This window comes from Scyliorhinus torazame, chromosome 4 (assembly GCF_047496885.1).
Source record: "Scyliorhinus torazame isolate Kashiwa2021f chromosome 4, sScyTor2.1, whole genome shotgun sequence".
NCBI classification, from domain to species: domain Eukaryota; kingdom Metazoa; phylum Chordata; class Chondrichthyes; order Carcharhiniformes; family Scyliorhinidae; genus Scyliorhinus; species Scyliorhinus torazame.
In genome coordinates this window covers 5,961,591-5,985,253 of record NC_092710.1, presented here as the reverse complement: position 1 = coordinate 5,985,253, position 23,663 = coordinate 5,961,591, and the positions used below count along the sequence as shown (strand labels likewise).

The 23,663-nt window shown below is 55.0% G+C and overlaps 1 protein-coding gene across 1 annotated transcript; it reads left to right on the top strand.

The window, feature by feature from the left end:
• The first annotated feature begins 5,195 nt into the window (after positions 1–5,195).
• LOC140411549 (zona pellucida sperm-binding protein 3-like) lies at positions 5,196–8,336 on the top strand. Its single transcript, XM_072500630.1, has 9 exons — positions 5,196–5,718; positions 6,747–6,862; positions 6,946–7,049; positions 7,143–7,320; positions 7,406–7,532; positions 7,611–7,699; positions 7,786–7,904; positions 7,979–8,104; positions 8,188–8,336. The coding sequence occupies exons 1-9, from the start codon at positions 5,302–5,304 to the stop codon at positions 8,301–8,303; spliced, it is 1,392 nt and encodes a 463-aa protein (XP_072356731.1). The 5' UTR covers positions 5,196–5,301; the 3' UTR covers positions 8,304–8,336.
• The last annotated feature ends 15,327 nt before the right edge of the window (positions 8,337–23,663 follow it).

Here is a 23,663-nt window from a genome sequence, read left to right as displayed (position 1 = left end):
GGCACATGCCGCTCGGGCGACTGATCTTCCTGCCCTGGCGCCTGGAGACAACGTCCGCATACGCCTACCGGAGGGTGGCTGGTCGGCAACCGCCGAGGTTCTCCGCCGCGTGGCTCCCCGCTCGTTCCTGGTTCGCATGCCTGATGGCTCCATTCGCCGGCGTAATCGGCGGGCCCTTCGGCTGCTTCCGCGCTCGCTCCGTGATCATGCGCCGGTGCCACGCCCTCCTGTTGTCCCTGATGTCGACTTCGTGGAGCTTCCTGCCACTCTGCCTATTCCTCTATCGTCCGTGGCCAGGCCCATTCCTCAGCCGGTGGATCCTGACCCACCCTTGAGGCGGTCAACCCGAATTCGGCGCCCACCTACTAGGCTGGACGTACGAGCCTGTTTGCACATTGGACTCACTGGATTGTTGTGCAATACTGTTAACGTGTTTCGTTCCAGGAGTTCTCTTTTGATATTTGATGATTGCACTTGTTCTGTTTGTGGTACAACCTCGTTGCTCTGTTACACCTGACACCTTCCTCTGTATATAGTTTAGCCCCATGTACATGTTGTAAATACTGCACACACATACTCAGCCGCACTCAGTACACACCAATATGTATTGCCATGTAGGCACATATCCTTGTGAAAAGGGGGGATGTCATGATATCCACATTAACATATCATGGGTGCAATCACACACACACTGATGGACAGGTAGATGGACAAACCAACACACACATAGCATCACAGCCAATCACCAGTGAGAGCACACGCGCTATAAAACAGGGAACACCACAGTTCCAGCCCATTCCACCAGGAGATAGCTCAGAGCACAGAGCTCACAGCGTGCCACTCAGACAAACACCATGTGCTGAGTGCCTCACTAAGATAGTGCAAGGGCTGGGTCCACAGGTTAACTGGTGAAGTACGAACCACAGACAGAAGTTAACAGTTGTTATTGTACAGAACAATAAAACAGAATTGTACCATCTACAACCGTGTTGGTTCGTTTGTGTATCGGGACACCCAACACCACAGGCTCCTGGTGCAGTTTGGGCTGGCGTCCACGGGAAAGGCAGTGGGGCAACTGCGTAGAGGCAGGGGGACGGTGTAGGGGTACGGGGAGAAAGCCAGCAGGAAGCTCGCTCACAAGCTGAGGAAGCGGCTGGCGGTGAGGGAGATCGGGAAGGTGAGAGAGGCTAGGGATACGGTGCTGTCGGAGCCAGAGGGGGCGAAAGAGGTTCTCGAGGCCTTGTACGGGATATTGTATTACTCGGAGCCTCCAGTGAGGCAGGGATGAGGTATTTTTGGGATGGGCTGGAGTTTCCGAGAGTGGAGGGGGTTAAGGTGCCGGAGATGGGGTTGAGGGAGGCGATGGACCGCGTGGGGCCGATGCGGGAGGGGAAGGCTCCGGGCCTGGATAGGTTCCCAGTCGAGTTCTATAACAGGTTTGATTGGAGCTGGGGCCCCGGATAGTCGAGATGTATAGCGAGCCGATGGAGAGCGAAGAGCTCCTCCCCCACGCTGCCTAAGTCTTCGATATCGCTTATTTTAAAGGAAGATGCGGAACAGCGTGGATCATACCGTCCCATCTCGCTGTCGAACGTAGATGCAAAGTTGTTGACGGAGGTGCTGGCGACACGGATTGAGGATTGTGAGCCGGGGGTGATTGAGGAGGATTGTGAGCCGGGGGTGATTGAGGAGGATCGAGGATTGTGAGCCGGGGGTGATTGAGGAGGATTGAGGATTGTGAGCCGGGGGGTGATTGAGGAGGATTGAGGATTGTGAGCCGGGGGTGATTGAGGAGGATTGAGGATTGTGTCCCGGGGGTGATTGAGGAGGATTGAGGATTGTGTGCCGGGGGTGATTGAGGAGGATTGAGGATTGTGTCCCGGGGGTGATTGAGGAGGATTGAGGATTGTGTCCCGGGGGTGATTGAGGAGGATTGAGGATTGTGTCCCGGGGGTGATTGAGGAGGATTGAGGATTGTGAGCCGAGGGTGATTGAGGAGGATTGAGGATTGTGTCGCGGGGGTGATTGAGGAGGATTGAGGATTGTGTCCCGGGGGTGATTGAGGAGGATTGAGGATTGTGAGCCGGGGGTGATTGAGGAGGATTGAGGATTGTGAGCCGGGGGTGATTGAGGAGGATTGAGGATTGTGAGCCGGGGGTGATTGAGGAGGATTGAGGATTGTGAGCCGGGGGTGATTGAGGAGGATTGAGGATTGTGTGCCGGGGTGATTGAGGAGGATTGAGGATTGTGTCCCGGGGGTGATTGAGGAGGATTGAGGATTGTGAGCCGGGGGTGATTGAGGAGGATTGAGGATTGTATCCCGGGGGTGATTGAGGAGGATTGAGGATTGTGAGCCGGGGGTGATTGAGGAGGATTGAGGATTGTGTCCCGGGGGTGATTGAGGAGGATTGAGGATTGTGAGCCGGGGGTGATTGAGGAGGATTGAGGAATGTGTCCCGGGGGTGATTGAGGAGGATTGAGGATTGTGTCCCGGGGGTGATTGAGGAGGATTGAGGATTGTGTCCCGGGGGTGATTGAGGAGGATTGAGGATTGTGTCCCGGGGGTGATTGAGGAGGATTGAGGATTGTGTCCCGGGGGTGATTGAGGAGGATTGAGGATTGTGAGCCGGGGGTGATTGAGGAGGATTGAGGATTGTGAGCCGGGGGTGATTGAGGAGGATTGAGGATTGTGTCCCGGGGGTGATTGAGGAGGATTGAGGATTGTGAGCCGGGGGTGATTGAGGAGGATTGATGATTGTGTCCAGCGGGTGATTGAGGAGGATTGAGGATTGTGAGCCGGTGGTGATTGAGGAGGATTGAGGATTGTGAGCCGGGGGTGATTGAGGAGGATTGAGGATTGTGAGCCGGGGGTGATTGAGGAGGATTGAGGATTGTGTCCCGGGGGTGATTGAGGAGGATTGAGGATTGTGAGCTGGGGGTGATTGAGGAGGATTGAGGATTGTGAGCCGGGGGTGATTGAGGAGGATCGAGGATTGTGAGCCGGGGGTGATTGAGGAGGATTGAGGATTGTGTCCCGGGGGTGATTGAGGAGGATTGAGGATTCTGTCCCGGGAGTGATTGAGGAGGATTGAGGATTGTGAGCCGGGGGTGATTGAGGAGGATTGAGGATTGTGTCCCGGGGGTGATTGAGGAGGATTGAGGATTGTGAGCCGGGGTTGATTGAGGAGGATTGAGGATTGTGTCCCGGGGGTGATTGAGGAGGATTGAGGATTGTGTCCCGGGGGTGATTGAGGAGGATTGAGGATTGTGAGCCGGGGGTGATTGAGGAGGATTGAGGATTGTGTCCTGGGGGTGATTGAGGAGGATTGAGGATTGTGTCCCGGGAGTGATTGAGGAGGATTGAGGATTGTGAGCCGGGGGTGATTGAGGAGGATTGAGGATTGTGAGCCGGGAGTGATTGAGGAGGATTGAGGATTGTGAGCCGGGGGTGATTGAGGAGGATTGAGGATTGTGAGCCGGGTGTGATTGAGGAGGATTGAGGATTGTGAGCCGGGAGTGAATGAGGAGGATTGAGGATTGTGAGCCGGAGGTGATTGAGGAGGATTGAAGATTGTGAGCCGGGGGTGATTGAGGAGGATTGAGGATTCTGTGCCGGGGGTGATTGAGGAGGATTGTGAGCCGGGGGTGATTGAGGAGGATTGAGGATTGTGAGCCGGGGGTGATTGAGGAGGATTGAGGATTCTGTGCCGGGGGTGATTGAGGAGGTTTGAGGATTGTGAGCCGGGGGTGATTGAGGAGGATTGAGGATTCTGTGCCGGGGGTGATTGAGGAGGATTGAGGATTGTGTCCCGGGGGTGATTGAGGAGGATTGAGGTTTGTGAGCTGGGGGTGATTGAGGAGGATTGAGGATTGTGAGCCGGGGGTGATTGAGGAGGATCGAGGATTGTGTCCCGGGGGTGATTGAGGAGGATTGAGGATTGTGAGCCGGGGGTGATTGAGGAGGATTGAGGATTGTGAGCCGGGGGTGATTGAGGAGGATTGAGGATTGTGAGCCGGGGGTGATTGAGGAGGATTGAGGATTCTGAGCCGGGGGTGATTGAGGAGGATTGAGGATTGTGAGCCGGGGGTGATTGAGGAGTGTTGAGGATTGTGTCCCGGGGGTGATTGAGGAAGATTGAGGATTGTGTCCCGGGTGTGATTGAGAAGGATTGAGGATTGTGAGCCGGGGGTGATTGAGGAGGATTGAGGATTGTGTCCTGGGGGTGATTGAGGAGGATCGAGGATTGTGAGCCGGGGGTGATTGAGGAGGATTGAGGATTGTAAGCCGGGGGTGATTGAGGAGGATCGAGGATTGTGAGCCGGGAGTGATTGAGGAGGATTGAGGATTGTGTCCCGGGGGTGATTGAGGAGGATTGAGGATTGTGAGCCGAGGGTGATTGAGGAGGATTGAGGAATGTGTGCCAGAGGTGACAGCAGTTGGCAGTACCACAGAGGGCCATTCCATCCTGAGAATGTCCCGGTATTGTCTAAACCTACCGGGAAATGTTCCAGCGCCAGTGTCGGTAAAGATTGGGTTTGCCAGCGAGTTACCATATTGTATGTCAGCCTTCATGCTGATCTGAGTATCATGGACTTCAATGGGCACCCAATGCCCATGGACCTGAATGCCCCATTGCCAACTTCCAGGGCTACCATTGACCAGAAACAGGACTGCACTAACCATAGTAATACTGTGGCTACCAGGGCCAGTCAGAGGCTGGAAATCCTGCGGAGAGTAACTCACCTCCTGACCCCCCCCCCAAAGCCTGTCCACCATCGACAAGGCACAAGTCAGGAGTGTGAGGGAATACTCTCCACTTGCCTGGGTGAGCGCAGCTCCAACAACACTCGAGAAGCTCGACACCATCCAGGACAAAGCCGCCCCGCTTGATTGCTCCCCTTCCACAAACATTCACTCCCCCCCTCCACCGACGCACAGTGTCAGCCGTGTGTCCCATCTACAAGATGCACGGCAGGAACTCGCCAAGTCTCCGAAACGCCTTTATTATGTATTACCTTGCTGAATCCCGCCTTTTACCCATCAGGCTTTGCTGTGTCTCCATGGATACCCATCGGGCCTACCTTTCCAGCCAGGATGGAGAGAGCGCGCCCCCGCCCACGCAGCGGGACGTTTGTCAAGTTTCCGTGAACCTTTGTTTCATTTGGGCCCCTGTCAGGAACGGCCCCTTTTAATTTCCCCCTGAGTTTGTTTCTTTCAGTATAATTAGCTGATTGACCTCAAAAGAGTTCAGGTGAGTGCAGGTCTGTGAGGATAAAAGGTGCTGCTCCCTGGTGGACAGGATGGTTCAGTTGTTTGGCATCATGGGGGATTTTGGAGTGAGGGTTTTGGTCCTGGTGTTTGTTGGAGCTGTTCATTCCTCTGATACTTGGCAACGGTTTCGAGGACAGAGGTTTCCATGGAGCAGAGTCAACGCCTCCCCTGGGCCTCAGCGACTCCCTCCTCCTGGGCCTCCCTTTGCTTCCCATTTCCGTGTGTCTGAGGGTCAAAGTGTGTCTCCGCTGCAGACTGTGACGGTGCAGTGCGGAGAGGACAAGCTGCTGGTCTGGGCCCAGCTGGATTTATTTGGAACCGGGCACCTGATTCAAGCTGCTGACCTGACCCTGGGGTCAGCAGGCTGTCGGCCAACCAGGATCTACTCTCAGAACCACACTGCCCTCTTTGACTATGGACTCCATGAGTGTGGCAGCAGATTGCAGGTAATGTCAATCCTCCACTCTGGCTGGAAGCTGGGGATTGTTCCCCGCTCTTCATTCCAACACTTGGTGAGATGTCATTGATTATTGAGGAGATAGCTGTGTCCTGCTTCATAAACCCCCCAGACTAGCTTTCTATTCTGCGTTGTACTTTGCTTCCACTGCTCTCTGTCTCAAACCTTGTGACATCAACCCCATTGTTCTGGAAGCTTCTCTTTGGTTTCTCCAAGCTTTTCCTCTTGTTTTCAGCTCCATTTCCCCCTTGTTCAGATCAATTGAACTGAGGGTTCAATTTCAGTCCAGGTTTAATCCAATTGGGTTGGGTGTTAATGGACAGAATTGATTGAAATAGATTGGACTAAAGGAGGAACTCCACACTTCCCCAGTCATTGGGATCAACGAGGCCCTGGATTAAAACTGTTCTATTTCCAGGATTCATATTGTCAATTTGTGGTTCCTTTTCCTGTTCACTGAAGCTGTCCTTTTTATTGAATCAATTCCCTGTTAATTGGTCCTGGTCTTGTGCTATTGTGCGCTCTCGCTCTCTCTCTCGCTCTCTCTCTCTCTCTCTCTCCTTGTATAAATTGCTTGAGGTTGCCGAGCAACACCAATAACAGATGAGGCCTTGCGGCCCCTCGAGCCTGTTCCCCGTTCATTAAGATGAGGACTGAACGTCCCACAACATCCCATGTCCCTGGGCTCCCAACATGATTCCCTTGATGCCCAAAAGTAAGTCCATCTGTCCTGAATATCCTCGGTGACTGAACATTCCCAACTCTCTGGGATAGGGAATTCCAAAGATTCAGGAGTTGCATAATGAAGAAATTCCTTGTCGGGTTTGTCCTAAATGACTGACCCCTGACCTGAGATGCCCCTAATACACACCAGCTGTGGGGACAGCAGCCTCTTTGCACCGCCCCTGTCAATCCCCCTGAGAATTGTTTAAACTGGATGGGATGAGTTCATTGTTGACCCCTGTGTAGAACTTTCTCATTTCAGACCAGTTCTTTCCTTAACCTGCTGTCTTTCAGATGTCTGGAGATTTCCTGATCTACTCCACCCACCTGAGCCACCGCCCAGAGTATCCTGGATCTGTCATTGTGAGAACGAATGGAGCGCTCGTTCCCATTGAGTGTCGTTACTTTAGGTGAGAAGCTTTACTCTATTCTCTAAAATCCACAGCTGCTGGGGTTCTCTGAAGTTGTCTTAATGACTCTGCTGTCTTTCCAGGAAGGGCAATGTGAGCAGTAACCCCATCAGGCCCACCTGGATCCCATTCAGCTCCACCAGGTCTGGAGAAGGGAGTCTGTCATTCTCCCTGCGCCTAATGAATGGTACGTGATGGGTGGACGGGGCAGTGATTTCCTGTCTTCACTCTCTGGGAGTGACATCCACTGTCTCTAACCCTTGGTCCTCTTGTTCTTCAGGGGACTGGCTTACAGAGCGCACTTCCACTGTCTACCACCTGGGTGACCTCATTCACATCGAGGCCTCGGTGTCCATGACCAACCACATGCCCCTGAAGCTCTACATTGACCGCTGTGTAGCTACATTGAGCCCAGACCAGGACTCCACCCCGAGATACAGCATCATTGACCACAATGGGTAAGGAGCTCTCTGCTTTCTCCAGCTGCTCCCATCTCACTGGCTTCACTTATTCACCTGGTGCCCCTCTTTTTTTAATCTTCAGTTGCCTCCTGGACAGCGAAGCTGAAGACTCCTTTTCGACCTTTGTGTTGCCAAGAGGCGAGCGGGAGGTGGACAAGCTCCGGTTTGACCTGGATGCGTTCCGTTTCTTTGGAGATGACCGTTCCTTGGTAAGAGGAAGCTGATCATGGGGATCTCTGGTGTTGGGAGGGAGTCGCTAAATAACGACTTGTGTTGGTGTCCCTCAGATTTTCATCACCTGCCACCTGAAAGTAGCTCCCGCAGATCGGAGAGATTCCAGGAACAAAGCTTGTACTTTCCAGAAGATGCAGAATGTGTGAGTCTCTCTCTCTCTCTCTCGGGGAGGGGTTTGTGGAGAAGTGATGCACAACCTGGTTGCCTGACTGACATTTTCTCATTTAGTTGGGCCCCATTGGAGGAATGGAGCGTTGACATTTGTGCCTGTTGCCGTGTGGGTAACTGTGCCCCGCGGGAGCTGCGATTCGGATCCAGAGGAAGGAGAGATCTTGTAGCTGAAGCTGGTAGGACATTGATCCTCTAGATGTTGGAGGTTCCCCCTTTCCCCCCTCTCTAACTGGAATGTCTGATATTGCAGAGAGCGAAGCTGGATTGAAGTGGGAGGCTGAGGCCTCACTCGGACCCCTGCTCATTCTGGACACCGATGTGACCAACCTGGCGATGGCCTCCCCGAATGAGGGAAGGATGCAGGAGGGGCCTCCAGGTGGGGAGCTGTCCGTTTGCTGCTTTCCATCTTCCCCTCGGTGTTTCCGTCACTAACCATTGGTTTCTCATTGGGTTTTGTAGGTGTGGAGTCTCGCGTGGTCCTGACCCTGACTGTGACGGCCGTCTCTCTCATCTCGGCTTCCTTGATCGCCTTGTTCCTGTACAGGAAACGCAAACCAACTCTGTTCAGCCAGTGATCTAATCATCAATAAAGCCCTGATTCCTTGTGACTGGGATCTGTCTGGTCTGTTGTTTTTCCCCAGTCCATGGAAATAATGGCTGGGGCCTGTGCTCCAAGCCCCCAAGATCCACATCCCCTTGAAGGGTTCTTCTACTTGAGGAGAGGGTAGTTTTTAATGGGGGCTGTTAATTTTCTGGCTCTATTCCAGTTCGCCCCGTCCCCTGGCACCCAATATGGCAGAGGGGGAGTGAGTGGGTCTCGGACCCCCTGGTGGGGTTGTTTATTGGGGTTGTCTCCTCTCCAGGGTGATATTTGCCCCCTGAAGAGTGGGCACACTATATTCCCAGGGTCATGTTCGTGCTTTGCTGGAACCATGGTTTGGTCCACACTGGGAGGGGGTAAGGATGTTGTTTGATCAGGCTTTCTGTTTGGAGCATTTAATTGCCTGACTGTTAACTGAATCTCAAAGCCTGTCTTGTGGGGTGGCGTTGACCTCTGCTGGTTTCCAGAGATCTGAGCAGGTGTCTGAATTTCATCAGGATTCTGAAATCCTGAGCTTATAGGTAAGTCCAGACGGATGGTTTTCAACCTGGGCAGATGTAACAATGGCCTCTTCCGATTGAGCTCCCACACCTGGATTTGGCAATCTTGACATTTAAATAGCAGAGGTGACATCTTGTTCTGACCAGGCTTGAAGTTTTTGCCCAAGAATGAAGACTGGGGCTTAAGAGCTGAGTGTGAATCTTCCTGGTCGAAGATTGATCTGAGGTGTTGAAACTTTGGATTTTGTTTGTTACGTGTGCTGAGGTACAGTAACATGTATGTTTCTGCGAGCCACTCAACAGATCACCAAGTACGTGAAAAGAAAATACATAATGGGGCAACACAAGGTACACAATGTAGCTACATAAGCACTGGCATCGGATGAAGCATCCAGGGTGTAGTGTTAATGAGGTCAGTCCATAAGAGGGTCATTTAGGAGTCTGGGGACAGTGGGGAAGAAGCTGTTTGAGTCTGTTCGTGCGTGTTCTCAGACTTCTGTATCTCCTGCCCGATGGAAGAAGTCGGAAGAGTGAGTAAGCCGGGTGGGAGGGGTCTTTGATTATGCTGCCCGCTTTCCCCAGGCAGCGGGAGGTGTAGATGGGAGTCAATGGATGGGAGGCAGGTTCGTGTGATGGACGGGGCTGTAGTTCCCCTGTAGGGAATTGAGAACTAGGTTAGCTGACCTCCAACTGAACCAGTCCATTGGGAACACGAGTGGAAAAGGGTTTCCTTTACTCCACAACAGGCTGGTGTTGGGTGGCACTGTGTTTCCGTGTCTCTTGCAGGCGTTGAAACCACAACCCAGAAATGTCGCACGGGGACAGCTTCGTAAGAGGGGGAACCAGTCTCACTGTTTATACCTGACCAGTGGGATTGTCCTTGTGCCGCGTCAGTCACCCTGACTGCCACCTATGCCTGTGCGAGTCTCTCTCCTGTTGATGGTGGAATGTCAGCCGGGAGTGCCCCACTCGTGCAACTTCACGAGAGAGAAAGAGGGACCACAGTTTATCTTTGACCAGTCGCCCCTCGAGTGAGCGGGTACGAAGTGCTCTGGTCCCGTTTTGATCCTCTACTACGGAATGTGCTGGCAATTATTGTGACTCAACCAGAGCGGACAGTGAAAGGAAGGTGAGACCACAACAATGGTAAATTTCTTCCAGAAAATTAGGCTTCACAACTCCGACTGTAACACAAACACCGGTTATGAAAACACTCAGAAGCAAGAAGCTAAACGGTGTATTGAAAACTCTTATCCTTGCACAAGTTTACTTGGGCACACGCTAACCGAGTTTCTGTGGGCTGAAGGAATATACTCACCGCTCCCGGGAGAATGGCTGAACAAGCACCGGGTTCTTTCCCTCTTCCTCAAACCTGATTGGTCCGTTTGGCTGCTGGGAGTTGGCACTTCCTCAAACCTGATTGGTCTGTTTGGCTGCTGGGAGTTGATCCTGCTGGCCTGTCTCCTCGGCAGGAATCTTTCGTGGTCTGTGTCGCCTGGGTATTCGTGATCTTCTGCCCTGTAAATGTTCTCCCGCTCGGGTCTCCTTGGTCGTAATCTAATCCCTGTGACGTTCTCCAGTCACCTCCTGCCCTTCACATCTGACCTCTGCCTTAGTCCTGAGATCCTTTGTAGTTTGCCATGCTGCCTGCCTGCTGGCAGACATTTGGTTTGGACAGTTTTCTGTACAGCGTTTGTCCTTTTTCAAAGTGGAATAATATCCTTTTCTAATTCTTGTCCAGTTTTTCTCAGCTGATTTGAGTTGCATTAACTTCACAATCTGTCTCACCCAGAGACTGTAAGCGACTCTCATCAGCCTCCGAAACAGTATTCCCAACCATCCCTTATTTCTAAACTTCAAATGAATGTGACAACAAAGTAATGCTTCCTTTAGCAGAAGGAACTATGTATACACGTGGGAAAGACTTCATGACTGCAGTTGTAGTCATGTCGGCTGTTTCTGTGTGCTTCGATTAACCATTCTCTGAAGTTTTGGGGTGTTCCCCAGCTGTTTAAACCTGCAGTTTGTTATCGACAAGTATATCACAATTTGCAGATTCTGCGAGGTGATTCTGATCCAGGCTGGGGTCCCTACCCATCCTCCAAATCCCACCAGTCCTGTGTTTTCATCTTCCATACCTTGGGTCTTTTTGCTGTAAGGGTATCGAGGCTTGAATCAACTCCACTGCGGCCAGCTGTTCTGTGAGCCCCTCCTTTTTAAAGGGGGGGGTGTTATACCCAAAATGGGCAACGTGTTCTTGTCGGTTTGTGACGTTCTCCTGTGCCGTGATGGGTCCTATTCGTTGGTGTGTCACATGAACTTCCGCCCTGGGTTTAAAACGACCTGCTGGGTGATATTGGGCACCACTGCTGTGGTCCATGCTGGGCACTGGTGGTGACACAGTAAGTCCCACCCCCAGGTGTGCCCCCTGTGGAGGGACGTGACCATTGTGTCGAACATGTACGCTCCCCCACAAATGACTCCCACATTCTCAAACCTGGTACAGGGGTGCCGGCTGTGTTGATGCTCCCATCACTGGATCCTTACCGATAACCCCCATGATTGTGTGGTTGGGGTTTTCCACAATCAACGGGCACTGGGTACGACTCGGAGGCCACACGGAGCTGGCAGGGGCTCGAGGTGCTGGAAGGGTGTAACGCTGCCAGGGGATCCCATTAGGGGATCTGACATTCGTTTTCAGGGATGTTGTCACTGGGTTTCCCTCATGTAACTTGTCATGTGAGAGTGCCTTTAAGAATTGGACGTTTAAGAAATATACCTCTAAGAAATGAAGCTGATTATATTACTGAAGTGATGTCGCGGTGGGGGTGGGTGGGGGGCATGCGGAGCTGAGCTCACTTCTGCTTTTTGGAAGTTAGTTTCAGTTTGAAGAAAGCTTGGGTGTGGCTGTGAGCTGCATTGCTGGTGATCTCTGCCATCGAGTGTACTTCTGCTTGAAGGATTTGTTAAGTCTTTTGGATTTGTGAAGGGACCGTTTGCAGGATTGGGTGGTGTTGTATTATTTTCAGGGTTATACAGAGAACAAAAAAGTACAGCACAGGAACAGGCCCTTCGGCCCTCCAAGCCCGTGCCGACCATGCTGCCCGTCTAAACTAAAATCTTCTACACTTCCGGGGTCCGTATCCCTCTATTCCCATCCTATTCATGTATTTGTCAAGATGCCCTTTAAATGTCACTATCGTCCCTGCTTCCACCTCCTCCGGCAGCGAGTTCCTGGCACCCACTACCCTCTGTGTGGGAAAACTCGCCTTGTACATCTACTCTAAACCTTGCCCCTCGCACCTTAAACCTATGCCCCCTAGTAATTGACCCCTCTGACTATCCACTCTGTCTATGCCCCTCAATTTTGTATACCTCTATCAGGTTATCTTTGAAGTAAGGGGTGTTAAGAGATCCAATGTTAAGGTTAATTTGAGTTCATGGAATAAACATTGTTTTGTTTTACAAACCACATGTCCATAATTGTAATACCACACCTGGGGAACAAGCCGTGCGCTTCAAAAGCAGCAATACATTAAAGGGTTGGTTGTACTCCATGATACATTTTGGAGTTCTGAAAACACATTGCCCATAAAAAGCTGGAATCCCAGGAGCTTCTGTGGCACAGGGGGTGGTGTCCCTGTGTCTAAGTCACAAACTCTGGGTTCGATGCCCCCGCCTGCCCCAGGACCTGACGGCCAAGGAAGGTCGCCCATAACCCTGCCCAAACGGTTCCCCACAACCCCCTCCAAACATGGCACGAGCTGACGGTACGAGGGGCAGAGACCCCTGGTCAGACACACTTGATGATGGAGAGGGGGCTGCTCAACCTCTTAACCCCCCCCACCCCTGGCCACAGAGCGGCCGCCTGCTCCAGGAACTAGTTGCCGTGGAAACTGATGGTGCTGCGAGAGAACTGGGAGCCGAAATCCCAGGGGAAATGTTCATGTTTAAAATGTGGGAACGGTGGAATTCTGGGATGTGGTACAGTCAGAGCACCAGGATGTAATGAAGAAAAGGAAGCATTCGTTAGGCCTGAAAGGCTCAGGGCAGAGGAAGCCCTTGAAGAATATAAAGCAAGTCGGGAGGAACTTGAGGGAGGAGTTAGGAAGGATAAAAGGGGACATGCAATGTCGTCGGCAAACAGGATTAAGGAAAATCCGCAGGCGTTTTATACATCTGTAAAGAGCAAGAGGGTGGCCAGAGAAAGGGTTGGTCTACTCCAGGATATTGGAGGGAATCTATGTACGGAACCAGAGGGAATGGGAGAGATACTAAATGAATACTTTACCTCAGTATTCCCCAAAGAGAAGGACTTGTTGGATGAGGAGTATAGGGTTGAGGATATGCTGATATTAATAAAGAGGAGGTGTTGGGCATCTTAAAAAGCATTAAAGTAGATGAGTCCCCAGGGCCTGATGGGAGCCCCCCCTTCACAAAGACCCTTCCCCCACCGCCTTCCCGGGCATCTTTGCCACATCCTCTGTGGGGTTTGTACCTTCAATGCCCTGCGGTAGCCCAATAAGCCTCAGGCCCTGGCGCCTGTACCAGTTCTCCTGGTTGTCCACCTCGCCACCAATACTGTGGTCTGAGACGGCCTTCTCCACCTCCCGAATGGTCACGCCCTCCAATTCGAACCGCCGCTCCACCCTCTCCAAAGTCACGCCAACGGGAGACGCCGCCATCTCCACCGCTTTGGACAGGTCCTCCCGCCTCTGTTCTGGAATTCACGGTGGGGGAATTCCATGAACTTCTCCATTGTCCATCGGAAGGGCATCGATGACACGGATCCGCCATTTTCTCTTCCGCTTCACCACGAAGGCCTTCTCAACCTTCTGAGTCTTTCTGCGACTTCTGCCTCATGTTTTACCCTGTAGGCATCTCAGGAAGAGTAACCAATGAACTTCAATTCCTCCACCTTTCTTCCCAAAGCTGCACCCTTTAACCTTTACTGAGGCATTTATAATTTTAACAATTTTCAACATCAAATTTCAACAAAAACAGAACAATAACCCTCCCAGCACAAACCCCAGCCAACATGGCTTCCACAAACATTTCCACCTTCCCCAGCCGCCACTCCCTTGGTACTCCTGCTCTTACCCGTCTCTCCCCGGCCTCCCCTTTCACCCCCCCCCCCCCCCCCTCTCCCTCCCCACCATGTCCAAGGCCGAGGGGTTTCTGACAGCAGTTTGCTGACGTCACGTCAGAGGTATTAAAAGCAAGGCCGAGTCCAGAGGTGGCGACCTTCGGCGTGTCGGAAGGCCCGGGAGCTCGTGGGGGCGGGAGGGGGGGCGAGAGAGGCCGACGTCCCTGGCCTTTGCCTCCCTGGTGTCCCGGAGACGGATCTTACTAGGATGGAGGGACTCGGAGAGTCGGGAGGGTGGGTTAGCGACATGGTGGGGTTTCTCCGACTTGAAGAAATTAAATTCGCCTCGAGGGGTTCCTTGCAGGTGTTGCTCGGAAATGGCAGCCGTTCATTGACTTCTTCAAGAAACATTAATCAGCTGTTGTATTAATTATGTCAACATTAACAATTTATCATAACTTTACTCTGTGCACACACGCCATCATTAATCCCAAATTAACCATTAACCATAACTACGCAAACTATGGATCTGTTACGAAACTAAATATATCAATCCTCAGCACCTTAAAACATGGGATTATGCCTATCTCATCTAATAACCTGCTAACTGTGCTTTTATTGCTTTACAGATTGACTTAGCATGTTGATTAGAGCAATAAATCTCTACTTAATTCGCAAGTCTTCGAGCTGCCGTGATAATGTAATAAATAATTGATTTTATCCCCCGTGCAGTCGGCATCAACCCCAATTAAAGAATAAATTGCAATCTCGTACCCAGCTTGTTGTTTTCAAATCCAATATAACGATATAACGATCACGCTCTGGCCTTTAATTGCCATGGAAACTATGACCCATCGATATGAACTGCAAAAAAGGGCCCGTTTAACCTGCGCTCCGAAGTGCTGGCCGACTTTCCCACTCCAGCCTCGGGCCTACGTCGGGGCGGAATGCGTAGGCCCCAACCCCTGTGTCGGAGCCAGATTAGTAACCCCCATTGAGGGGATGCTGTGAAAGAGCAGTTTTAAAATGAAGACAGGCAGGCCCAAGAATTCTCCGCCATCGTTAAGGCATGTTGAAGCTCTCTTATCGTTGTTATTGGTCATATATTTTAAACAATTAATGCTATTGTTCCTGTCTTATTTAAAGTACACGCGGCATCGGAGGTGGTCCAGGTGGCGATTGGACCTGGGATTGCCTGACGTTGTGACAAGTCCACAGTGTGGAGGGGAGCATTGACCTCGCTGGCTGTCACTGGTGTAGGGGCAGACCACTAAACGCGTCGGCGTGGGGAATCTTGGTCCCGGAGCGGTGCTCCAACCTACAGCCATACGATGTGAGCAGCAGTGCCCAGCGCTGGGCGCGGATGGAAGTAATGAGGGCAGTCGCTCGATCATCCTTCAAGGAGAGGCTTGTGACCCGTGATAATGGTCCCGCGGACAGGACCATGAGATTCCGTGGCTCCGGAAACGACGGCAAACCCTCCCTCTCGATGTGCGCGCATCGTTCGTCCGTGTCTGCCGAGGATAGGGAGGCGAAAGCGATTGGGCACCCAGCTCCGCTCTCCATGGTGCTGAACATTGTGTGGTCATCCGCAAACATTCTCACCACTGCCCTTATGATGGGAGGGAGGTGACTGATGAAGATGGGTAGGCCTCGGACACTACCCTGAGGAGTGTGTGGGGGAGTGTGGCGAGAGAGGGAGCGTGTGGCGAGAGAGGGAGCGTGTGGCGAGAGAGGGAGCGTGTGGCGAGAGAGAAGGGAACCCACGCCGACATGGGGAGAAAATGCAAACCCCACACAGTTACCCAAGGTCCAAATCGGGCCCCTGGCGCCGTGAGTCTGCAGTGCCAACCAGTGTGCCGCCGTGCCACCCCCTAGTGCCTGAGGGAGTCCAGAAGAGTGGGATATGGAAGAGGGCCTGAAGGAAGGAGTGTGTGGGGAGTGAAGAATTATCTGAAGGGAAGGGGAGAGCGAGGAGAGGGTGAGATGGAGTAGAGAGGTGGCATGTTAGCAGTGGCTAGCACAGTTGCTTCCCAACACCAGGGTCCCAAGTTCGATTCCCGGCTTGGGTCACTGTCTTTGCGGAGTCTGCACGTTCTCCCCGTGTCTGCGTGGGTTTCCTCCGGTGCTCCGGATTCATCCCACAAGTCCCGATGGTAATTTGGACATTCTGAATTCTCCCTCTGTGTACCCGGACTGGTGCCGGAATGTGGCGACGAGGGGCTTTTCACAGTAAATTCACTGCAGTGTTAATGTGAGCCGACTTGTGACAATAAAGATTATTATTATATTGTCGTGTGAATGTCCCTTTCAGAAAGGTTTGGTCTCTTATCATGTGACTTGTAGCACGGCTTCAGTGATGTCATTTTGTGGGTGGGGCTGGGCTGTGGCTGTCAGGGGAGACGGTTTTTTTGGGGGGGGGGGTTCCGTTATTGTTGGGTTGCTTTGGACTTTAGAAGGAAGAGGTGTACGCCCTGTTTTTCTCTGTTTTCATTTTAAAAAGTGTTCCACTGAAATGCACATTGGGTGCGGCAGACTGCCGTGGTAACTTCAAAGATAGAGTTGTTTTGCGGAAGGAATTTGAATCTGCTGGTTGAAACCGGATCAGAATCTCAGGGAGAGGACCAGTCCCATTTAAGTGAGAATACAGTGTGCTGGGCCAGACCCTCAAAATTGGTTTTTTGGATTTGGGTCTTGGTTTATTGGATTTTGTTGTTGAATTGGAACAGTTAAGGGGAAAATCATTAAGTATTATCTACAGTGATTACTGTAGCTGTTGTATGTCCTTATGTTTGTAATTGATAATTCTTGCTGTGTTTATAGATATGTATCAGGGGCGCGATTCTCCGACCCCCCCACCGGGTCGGAGAATCACTGGGGGCTGGCGTGAATCCCGCCCCTGCCGTGTCGCGAATTCTCCGCCACCGGTGATTCAGCGGGGGTGGGAATCGCGCCGCGCCGGTCGGCGGGAATCCCCCGGCGATTCTCCGGTCCGTGATGGGCTGAAGTCCCGCCGCTGTCAACCCACGCCAGCCGGCGTGGATTGAACCACCTTTGGGACGGCGGGGGACGGCGGCGCGGGCAGGCTCCGGGGTCCTGGGGGGGGGGCGGCATGGGGCGATCTGGCCCCGGGGGGGTGCCCCCACGGTGTCCTGGCCCGCGATCGGGTCCCACCGATCCGCGGGTGGGCCTGTGCCGTGGGGGCACTCTTTTCCTTCCGCCTTCGCCATGGTCTCCACTATGGCGGAGGCGGAAGAGACCCCCTCCACTGCGCATGCGCGGGGATGCTGCGAGCGGCCGCTGACGCTCCCGTGCATGTGCCGCCTGGCAAAGTCATTTCCGCGCCAGCTGGCGGGGCACCAAAGGCCTTTCCCGCCAGCTGGCGGGGCCGAAATCAGTCCGGTGCGGGCCTAGCCCCTCAAGGTTAGGGCTCGGCCCCTCAAGATGTGGAGAAGTGCGATGCCGGACTGATTCGTGCCGTTTTTGGCGCCGGTCGGCGGACATCGCGCCGATTGCGGAGAATCCCGCCCCATGGCAACTATATTCTCAGAATAAACCTTGTTATTAAGACGGATGAATCACACTTGAAGCGAAGGCTTTGTATTCATCGGAGCCAAATACAACCTAAAGGTTCTAGGTCAGGTGAGCTTCAGAATACACTTTGGAGGTTCTAAGCCCTGGCCCATAACAATATGAGGGAGAAAAAAGTGGGGAAGGGGAGGAAGGGAGAGGAAGATTATTTGTGTTGGGTCTGTTGTGAAGTGTACTCCGGGATAACACCGGCTGCAACTCGACGCAGCTTCGACCAAAAGATACTCCAGACTTTGAAGTTAGTTCAATGTGATTTATTGAACCATTAGCACAGTTATCTATGAGTTCGACCCTCCTGCTAATCTTGCCGTAGTAACTCAGTCAAACTAACCAGTCTGCTCTAAGCCATGCGGTGGGTGTGATGCTTCGATCTGCCCCTGTCCTACTCTGAGTGTCGCCTGTGGAAAGAGACAGAGCATGTGTGCCCTGTCCTTATATATGGGTTGTGTAATGCCCCCTTGTGGTGGTGTCACCTTTGGGTGCCTTGAATGCCCATTGGTCGCGTCCTATTCTATGTGTTCATTGGCTGTATGTCTGTGTGTCATGATGGCTCTGGTGCTCCCTCTAGTGTTTACTTAGTCGTAATGTATTTACATTAACCCCTTGTGTATTTACAGTGATGCATATCGCCACAGCGTCAACCCTCGATTTAAAAAGAACAATTTTGCCTTGTTCCACTCGATAGGAATGAAGACAGTTTATGTCCAGACGAATTAACACTGCACATCATAGCATGAATTAACATTTCGCCTTCACATGAATTAACACTATTTATAGTTCCATGAATTAACTGTACATCTGCACCTAAATTAACACTGTTCATTCTCCACGTAGATTGACACCGTTCATCCTGACGTGAAATAATACTGTTCATTAATCCCCATCCGACCTTGGCTCAATAAATCTCCGATTGGCGCAGAGCGAAGGAAACGAAGTCACGGCGAGAAACTAATCTCGGAGAAGCGAAAGCGAAGAGGAGACTTGATGGAGGTATTTAAGATGCTGAGGGACATGGGCAGGGTAGCGAGTGAGAATCAGCTGCCTCCCAAGAACTAGAGGAGGCGGGTTCACAATAATGTACAAACGAGAGTGAAAGGACGTTGTCACCCGGTGGGCGTTTGGAGTCTGGAACGAACATCCTGAGGTTGTGGCGGAGGCCGGTTCGATCGAGGTATTCGAAGAGGGAATTGGATTGCGATCTGAAGAGGCATAATGGGCAAGGTTACAGGGATAGCTGAGGGGAGTGGGACGAGGTAGCAGACTCGCTCAGAGAGCAAGCAGAGGCTCGATCGGCTGAAGGGCCTCCTTCGTTACTGTCATGATTCGGTGATACATTATTTGCTTAGGAATTGTGTTAAGCGCAACATCACATCCAACACATCGCGCACGTCCCCAGACACCAAACAGGATATACGCGGACCCTATCCAGCCTTGGTTTAGGCATTTCAATCCACGCTGCACACACTTCCACACTGTACACACTCTGCACACGCTCCCACTCTGCACACGCTCCCACTCTGCACACGCTCCCACTCTGCACACGCTCCCACTCTGCGCACCCTCCCACCCTGCGCACGCTCCCACCCTGCGCACGCTCCCACCCTGCGCACGCTCCCACCCTGCGCACGCTCCCACCCTGCGCACGCTCCCACCCTGCGCACGCTCCCACCCTGCGCACGCTCCCACCCTGCGCACGCTCCCACCCTGCGCACGCTCCCACCCTGCGCACGCTCCCACCCTGCGCACGCTCCCACCCTGCGCACGCTCCCACCCTGCGCACGCTCCCACCCTGCGCACGCTCCCACCCTGCGCACGCTCCCACCCTGCGCACGCTCCCACCCTGCGCACGCTCCCACCCTGCGCACGCTCCCACCCTGCGCACGCTCCCACCCTGCGCACGCTCCCACCCTGCGCACGCTCCCACCCTGCGCACGCTCCCACCCTGCGCACGCTCCCACCCTGCGCACGCTCCCACCCTGCGCACGCTCCCACCCTGCGCACGCTCCCACCCTGCGCACGCTCCCACCCTGCGCACGCTCCCACCCTGCGCACGCTCCCACCCTGCGCACGCTCCCACCCTGCGCACGCTCCCACCCTGCGCACGCTCCCACCCTGCGCACGCTCCCACCCTGCGCACGCTCCCACCCTGCGCACGCTCCCACCCTGCGCACGCTCCCACCCTGCGCACGCTCCCACCCTGCGCACGCTCCCACCCTGCGCACGCTCCCACCCTGCGCACGCTCCCACCCTGCGCACGCTCCCACCCTGCGCACGCTCCCACCCTGCGCACGCTCCCACCCTGCGCACGCTCCCACCCTGCGCACGCTCCCACCCTGCGCACGCTCCCACCCTGCGCACGCTCCCACCCTGCGCACGCTCCCACCCTGCGCACGCTCCCACCCTGCGCACGCTCCCACCCTGCGCACGCTCCCACCCTGCGCACGCTCCCACCCTGCGCACGCTCCCACCCTGCGCACGCTCCCACCCTGCGCACGCTCCCACCCTGCGCACGCTCCCACCCTGCACTAGCTCCCACCCTGCACACGCTCCCACCCTGCACACGCTCCCACCCTGCACACGCTCCCACCCTGCACACGCTCCCACCCTGCACACGCTCCCACCCTGCACACGCTCCCACCCTGCACACGCTCCCACCCTGCACACGCTCCCACCCTGCACACGCTCCCACCCTGCACACGCTCCCACCCTGCACACGCTCCCACCCTGCACACGCTCCCACCCTGCACACGCTCCCACTCTGCACACGCTCCCACTCTGCACACGCTCCCACTCTGCACACGCTCCCACTCTGCACACGCTGCCACCCTGCACACGCTGCCACCCTGCACACGATGCCACCCTGCACACGCTGCCACCCTGCACACGCTGCCACCCTGCACACGCTGCCACCCTGCACACGCTGCCACCCTGCACACGCTGCCACCCTGCACACGCTGCCACCCTGCACACGCTGCCACCCTGCACACGCTGCCACCCTGCACACGCTGCCACCCTGCACACGCTGCCACCCTGCACACGCTGCCACCCTGCACACGCTGCCACCCTGCACACGCTGCCACCCTGCACACGCTGCCACCCTGCACACGCTGCCACCCTGCACACGCTGCCACCCTGCACACGCTGCCACCCTGCACACGCTGCCACCCTGCACACGCTGCCACCCTGCACACGCTCCCACCCTGCACACGCTCCCACCCTGCACACGCTCCCACCCTGCACACGCTCCCACCCTGCACACGCTCCCACCCTGCACACGCTCCCACCCTGCACACGCTCCCACCCTGCACACGCTCCCACCCTGCACACGCTCCCACCCTGCACACGCTCCCACCCTGCACACGCTCCCACCCTGCACACGCTCCCACCCTGCACACGCTCCCACCCTGCACACGCTCCCACCCTGCACACGCTCCCACCCTGCACACGCTCCCACCCTGCACACGCTCCCACCCTGCACACGCTCCCACCCTGCACACGCTCCCACCCTGCACACGCTCCCACCCTGCACACGCTCCCACCCTGCACACGCTCCCACCCTGCACACGCTCCCACCCTGCACACGCTCCCACCCTGCACACGCTCCCACCCTGCACACGCTCCCACCCTGCACACGCTCCCACCCTGCACACGCTCCCACCCTGCACACGCTCCCACCCTGCACACGCTCCCACTCTGCACAAGCTCCCACCCTGCACACGCTCCCACCCTGCACACGCTCCCACCCTGCACACGCTCCCACCCTGCACACGCTCCCACCCTGCACACGCTCCCACCCTGCACACGCTCCCACCCTGCACACGCTCCCACCCTGCACACGCTCCCACCCTGCACACCCTCCCACCCTGCACACCCTCCCACCCTGCACACGCTCCCACCCTGCACACGCTCCCACCCTGCACACGCTCCCACCCTGCACACGCTCCCACCCTGCACACGCTCCCACCCTGCACACGCTCCCACCCTGCACACGCTCCCACTCTGCACACGCTCCCACTCTGCACACGCTCCCACTCTGCACACGCTCCCACTCTGCACACGCTCCCACTCTGCACACGCTCCCACTCTGCACACGCTCCCACTCTGCACACGCTCCCACTCTGCACACGCTGCCACCCTGCACACGCTGCCACCCTGCACACGCTGCACATGCTCCCACTCTGCACACGCTGCCACCCTGCACACGCTGCCACCCTGCACACGCTCCCACCCTGCACACGCTCCCACCCTGCACACGCTCCCACCCTGCACACGCTCCCACCCTGCACACGCTCCCACCCTGCACACGCTCCCACCCTGCACACGCTCCCACCCTGCACACGCTGCCACCCTGCACACGCTCCCACCCTGCACACGCTCCCACTCTGCACACGCTCCCACCCTGCACACGCTCCCACCCTGCACACGCTCCCACCCTGCACACGCTGCCACCCTGCACACGCTCCCACTCTGCACACGCTCCCACTCTGCACACGCTCCCACTCTGCACACGCTCCCACCCTGCACACGCTCCCACCCTGCACACGCTCCCACCCTGCACACGCTCCCACTCTGCACACGCTCCCACCCTGCACACGCTCCCACCCTGCACACGCTCCCACTCTGCACACGCTCCCACTCTGCACACGCTCCCACTCTGCACACGCTCCCACTCTGCACACGCTCCCACTCTGCACACGCTCCCACCCTGCACACGCTCCCACCCTGCACTAGCTCCCACCCTACGCACACTCCCACCCTGCACACGCTCCCACCCTACGCGCACACACGTGCACATGCACGCAAGAACACACAGACACAGATGTGCAAATGCACAACAGCACCGATGCACATGTGCACCACGATCTGCACATAACACAGGCACACAACACACACAGCCTCACCCTACACACATGAATGCACACACACACACACAGAGACACATACACACACACACACACACGCCCGAATATCCCACCCCAATCAGGAACCAGATCAGATATCACTGTCCCTCGCCAATGGACTGGTCCACTCTCGCATGCTCGGCAATTCGACTCGGGGGGTCTTCACTGCGTCTCTCTGCTGACTTTCCCGTCGCCAGTGCAGGTAGAGGTTGACGGGGTGTACGTAGGTTAGGATCACCAGGATGATGAATCCAACGTTCACCTGCGTCAAAATGGACATCACGCAAGTCACAAAACTGATGGAACACTTAAGCAGAGGTAAACCCCATCCAGCCTTCCATCGGACAAGGGGAAGTGGAGGTTAATCAGTGAGGGTATCAAAGGGTCATAGGGATCGTGCGGCAAAGAAGTGATTATCAGTTAAGATCAGTCATGATCACGTTGAATTGCGCCGGCTCGATGGCCCATATCGCCATTACCGCGCTGTCGGATTCGATGACTCGGCAAAGTTTTTTAAATTTTCGAGTACCCAATTTTTGTTTTCCAATTAAGGGGCAATTTAGCGCGGCCAATCCACCTAGCCTGCACATCTTTGGGGTGTGGGGGTGAAACCCACGCAGGCTCGGGGAGAATGTGCAAACTCCACACGGACAGTGACCCGGGGCCGGGGATTCGAACCTGGGGCCCAGGTGGGAGGGGGGGGTTCCCGGGTATCTGCGGCTCTTGTCCTTCTAGATGGAGGCGTTTGTGGGTTTGGAAGGTGCTGCCTGAGGAGCCTTGGCGAGTTGCTGCAGTGCATCTTGTAGATGGGACACACGGCTGACATTGTGTGTCGGTGGGGGGGTGAGGGTCGAGAATCTGTTGTGAATTCACTATCCCAGAGAGCGGAGGATGCTGGGACAGTGAGTCAATTTAAGGAGGAGATGGACAGATTCTGAATCGGGAATGGGGTGAAGGGTTTGTGTGTGCGCGCGCGTGCTCTCTCTTTCCGCATCTTTCAATTGCCTTCTCCTTTCTCTCCCTCTGTCCTTCTCCCAGTCCCACCCTCTCCATGTCCCTCCCTCCATCGCCCCTCTCGACATTGCCCTCCCCTCTACTTCCCTCACCTCCTCTCCCTCCTTCTCTCAATCCCCCCATCCCTCCTCCTCTCTCGATCGTCCCCATGCCTCCCAACCTCTCTCTCCCATCTCCCTCCCTCTCTCCCATCTCCCTCTCTCCCGCTCCCGCCCTCTATCTCCATCTTGCTCCGTCCTTGC

Excerpts from the sequence above, each read along its gene's own strand:
- LOC140411549 (XM_072500630.1), top strand. The coding sequence starts at position 5,302 with ATGGTTCAGTTGTTTGGCATCATGGGGGATTTTGGAGTGAGGGTTTTG. Across the intron at positions 7,050-7,142 it reads CTCCCTGCGCCTAATGAATG|GGGACTGGCTTACAGAGCGC; the intron begins GTACGTGATGGG and ends CTTGTTCTTCAG. Across the intron at positions 7,905-7,978 it reads AGATCTTGTAGCTGAAGCTG|AGAGCGAAGCTGGATTGAAG; the intron begins GTAGGACATTGA and ends CTGATATTGCAG.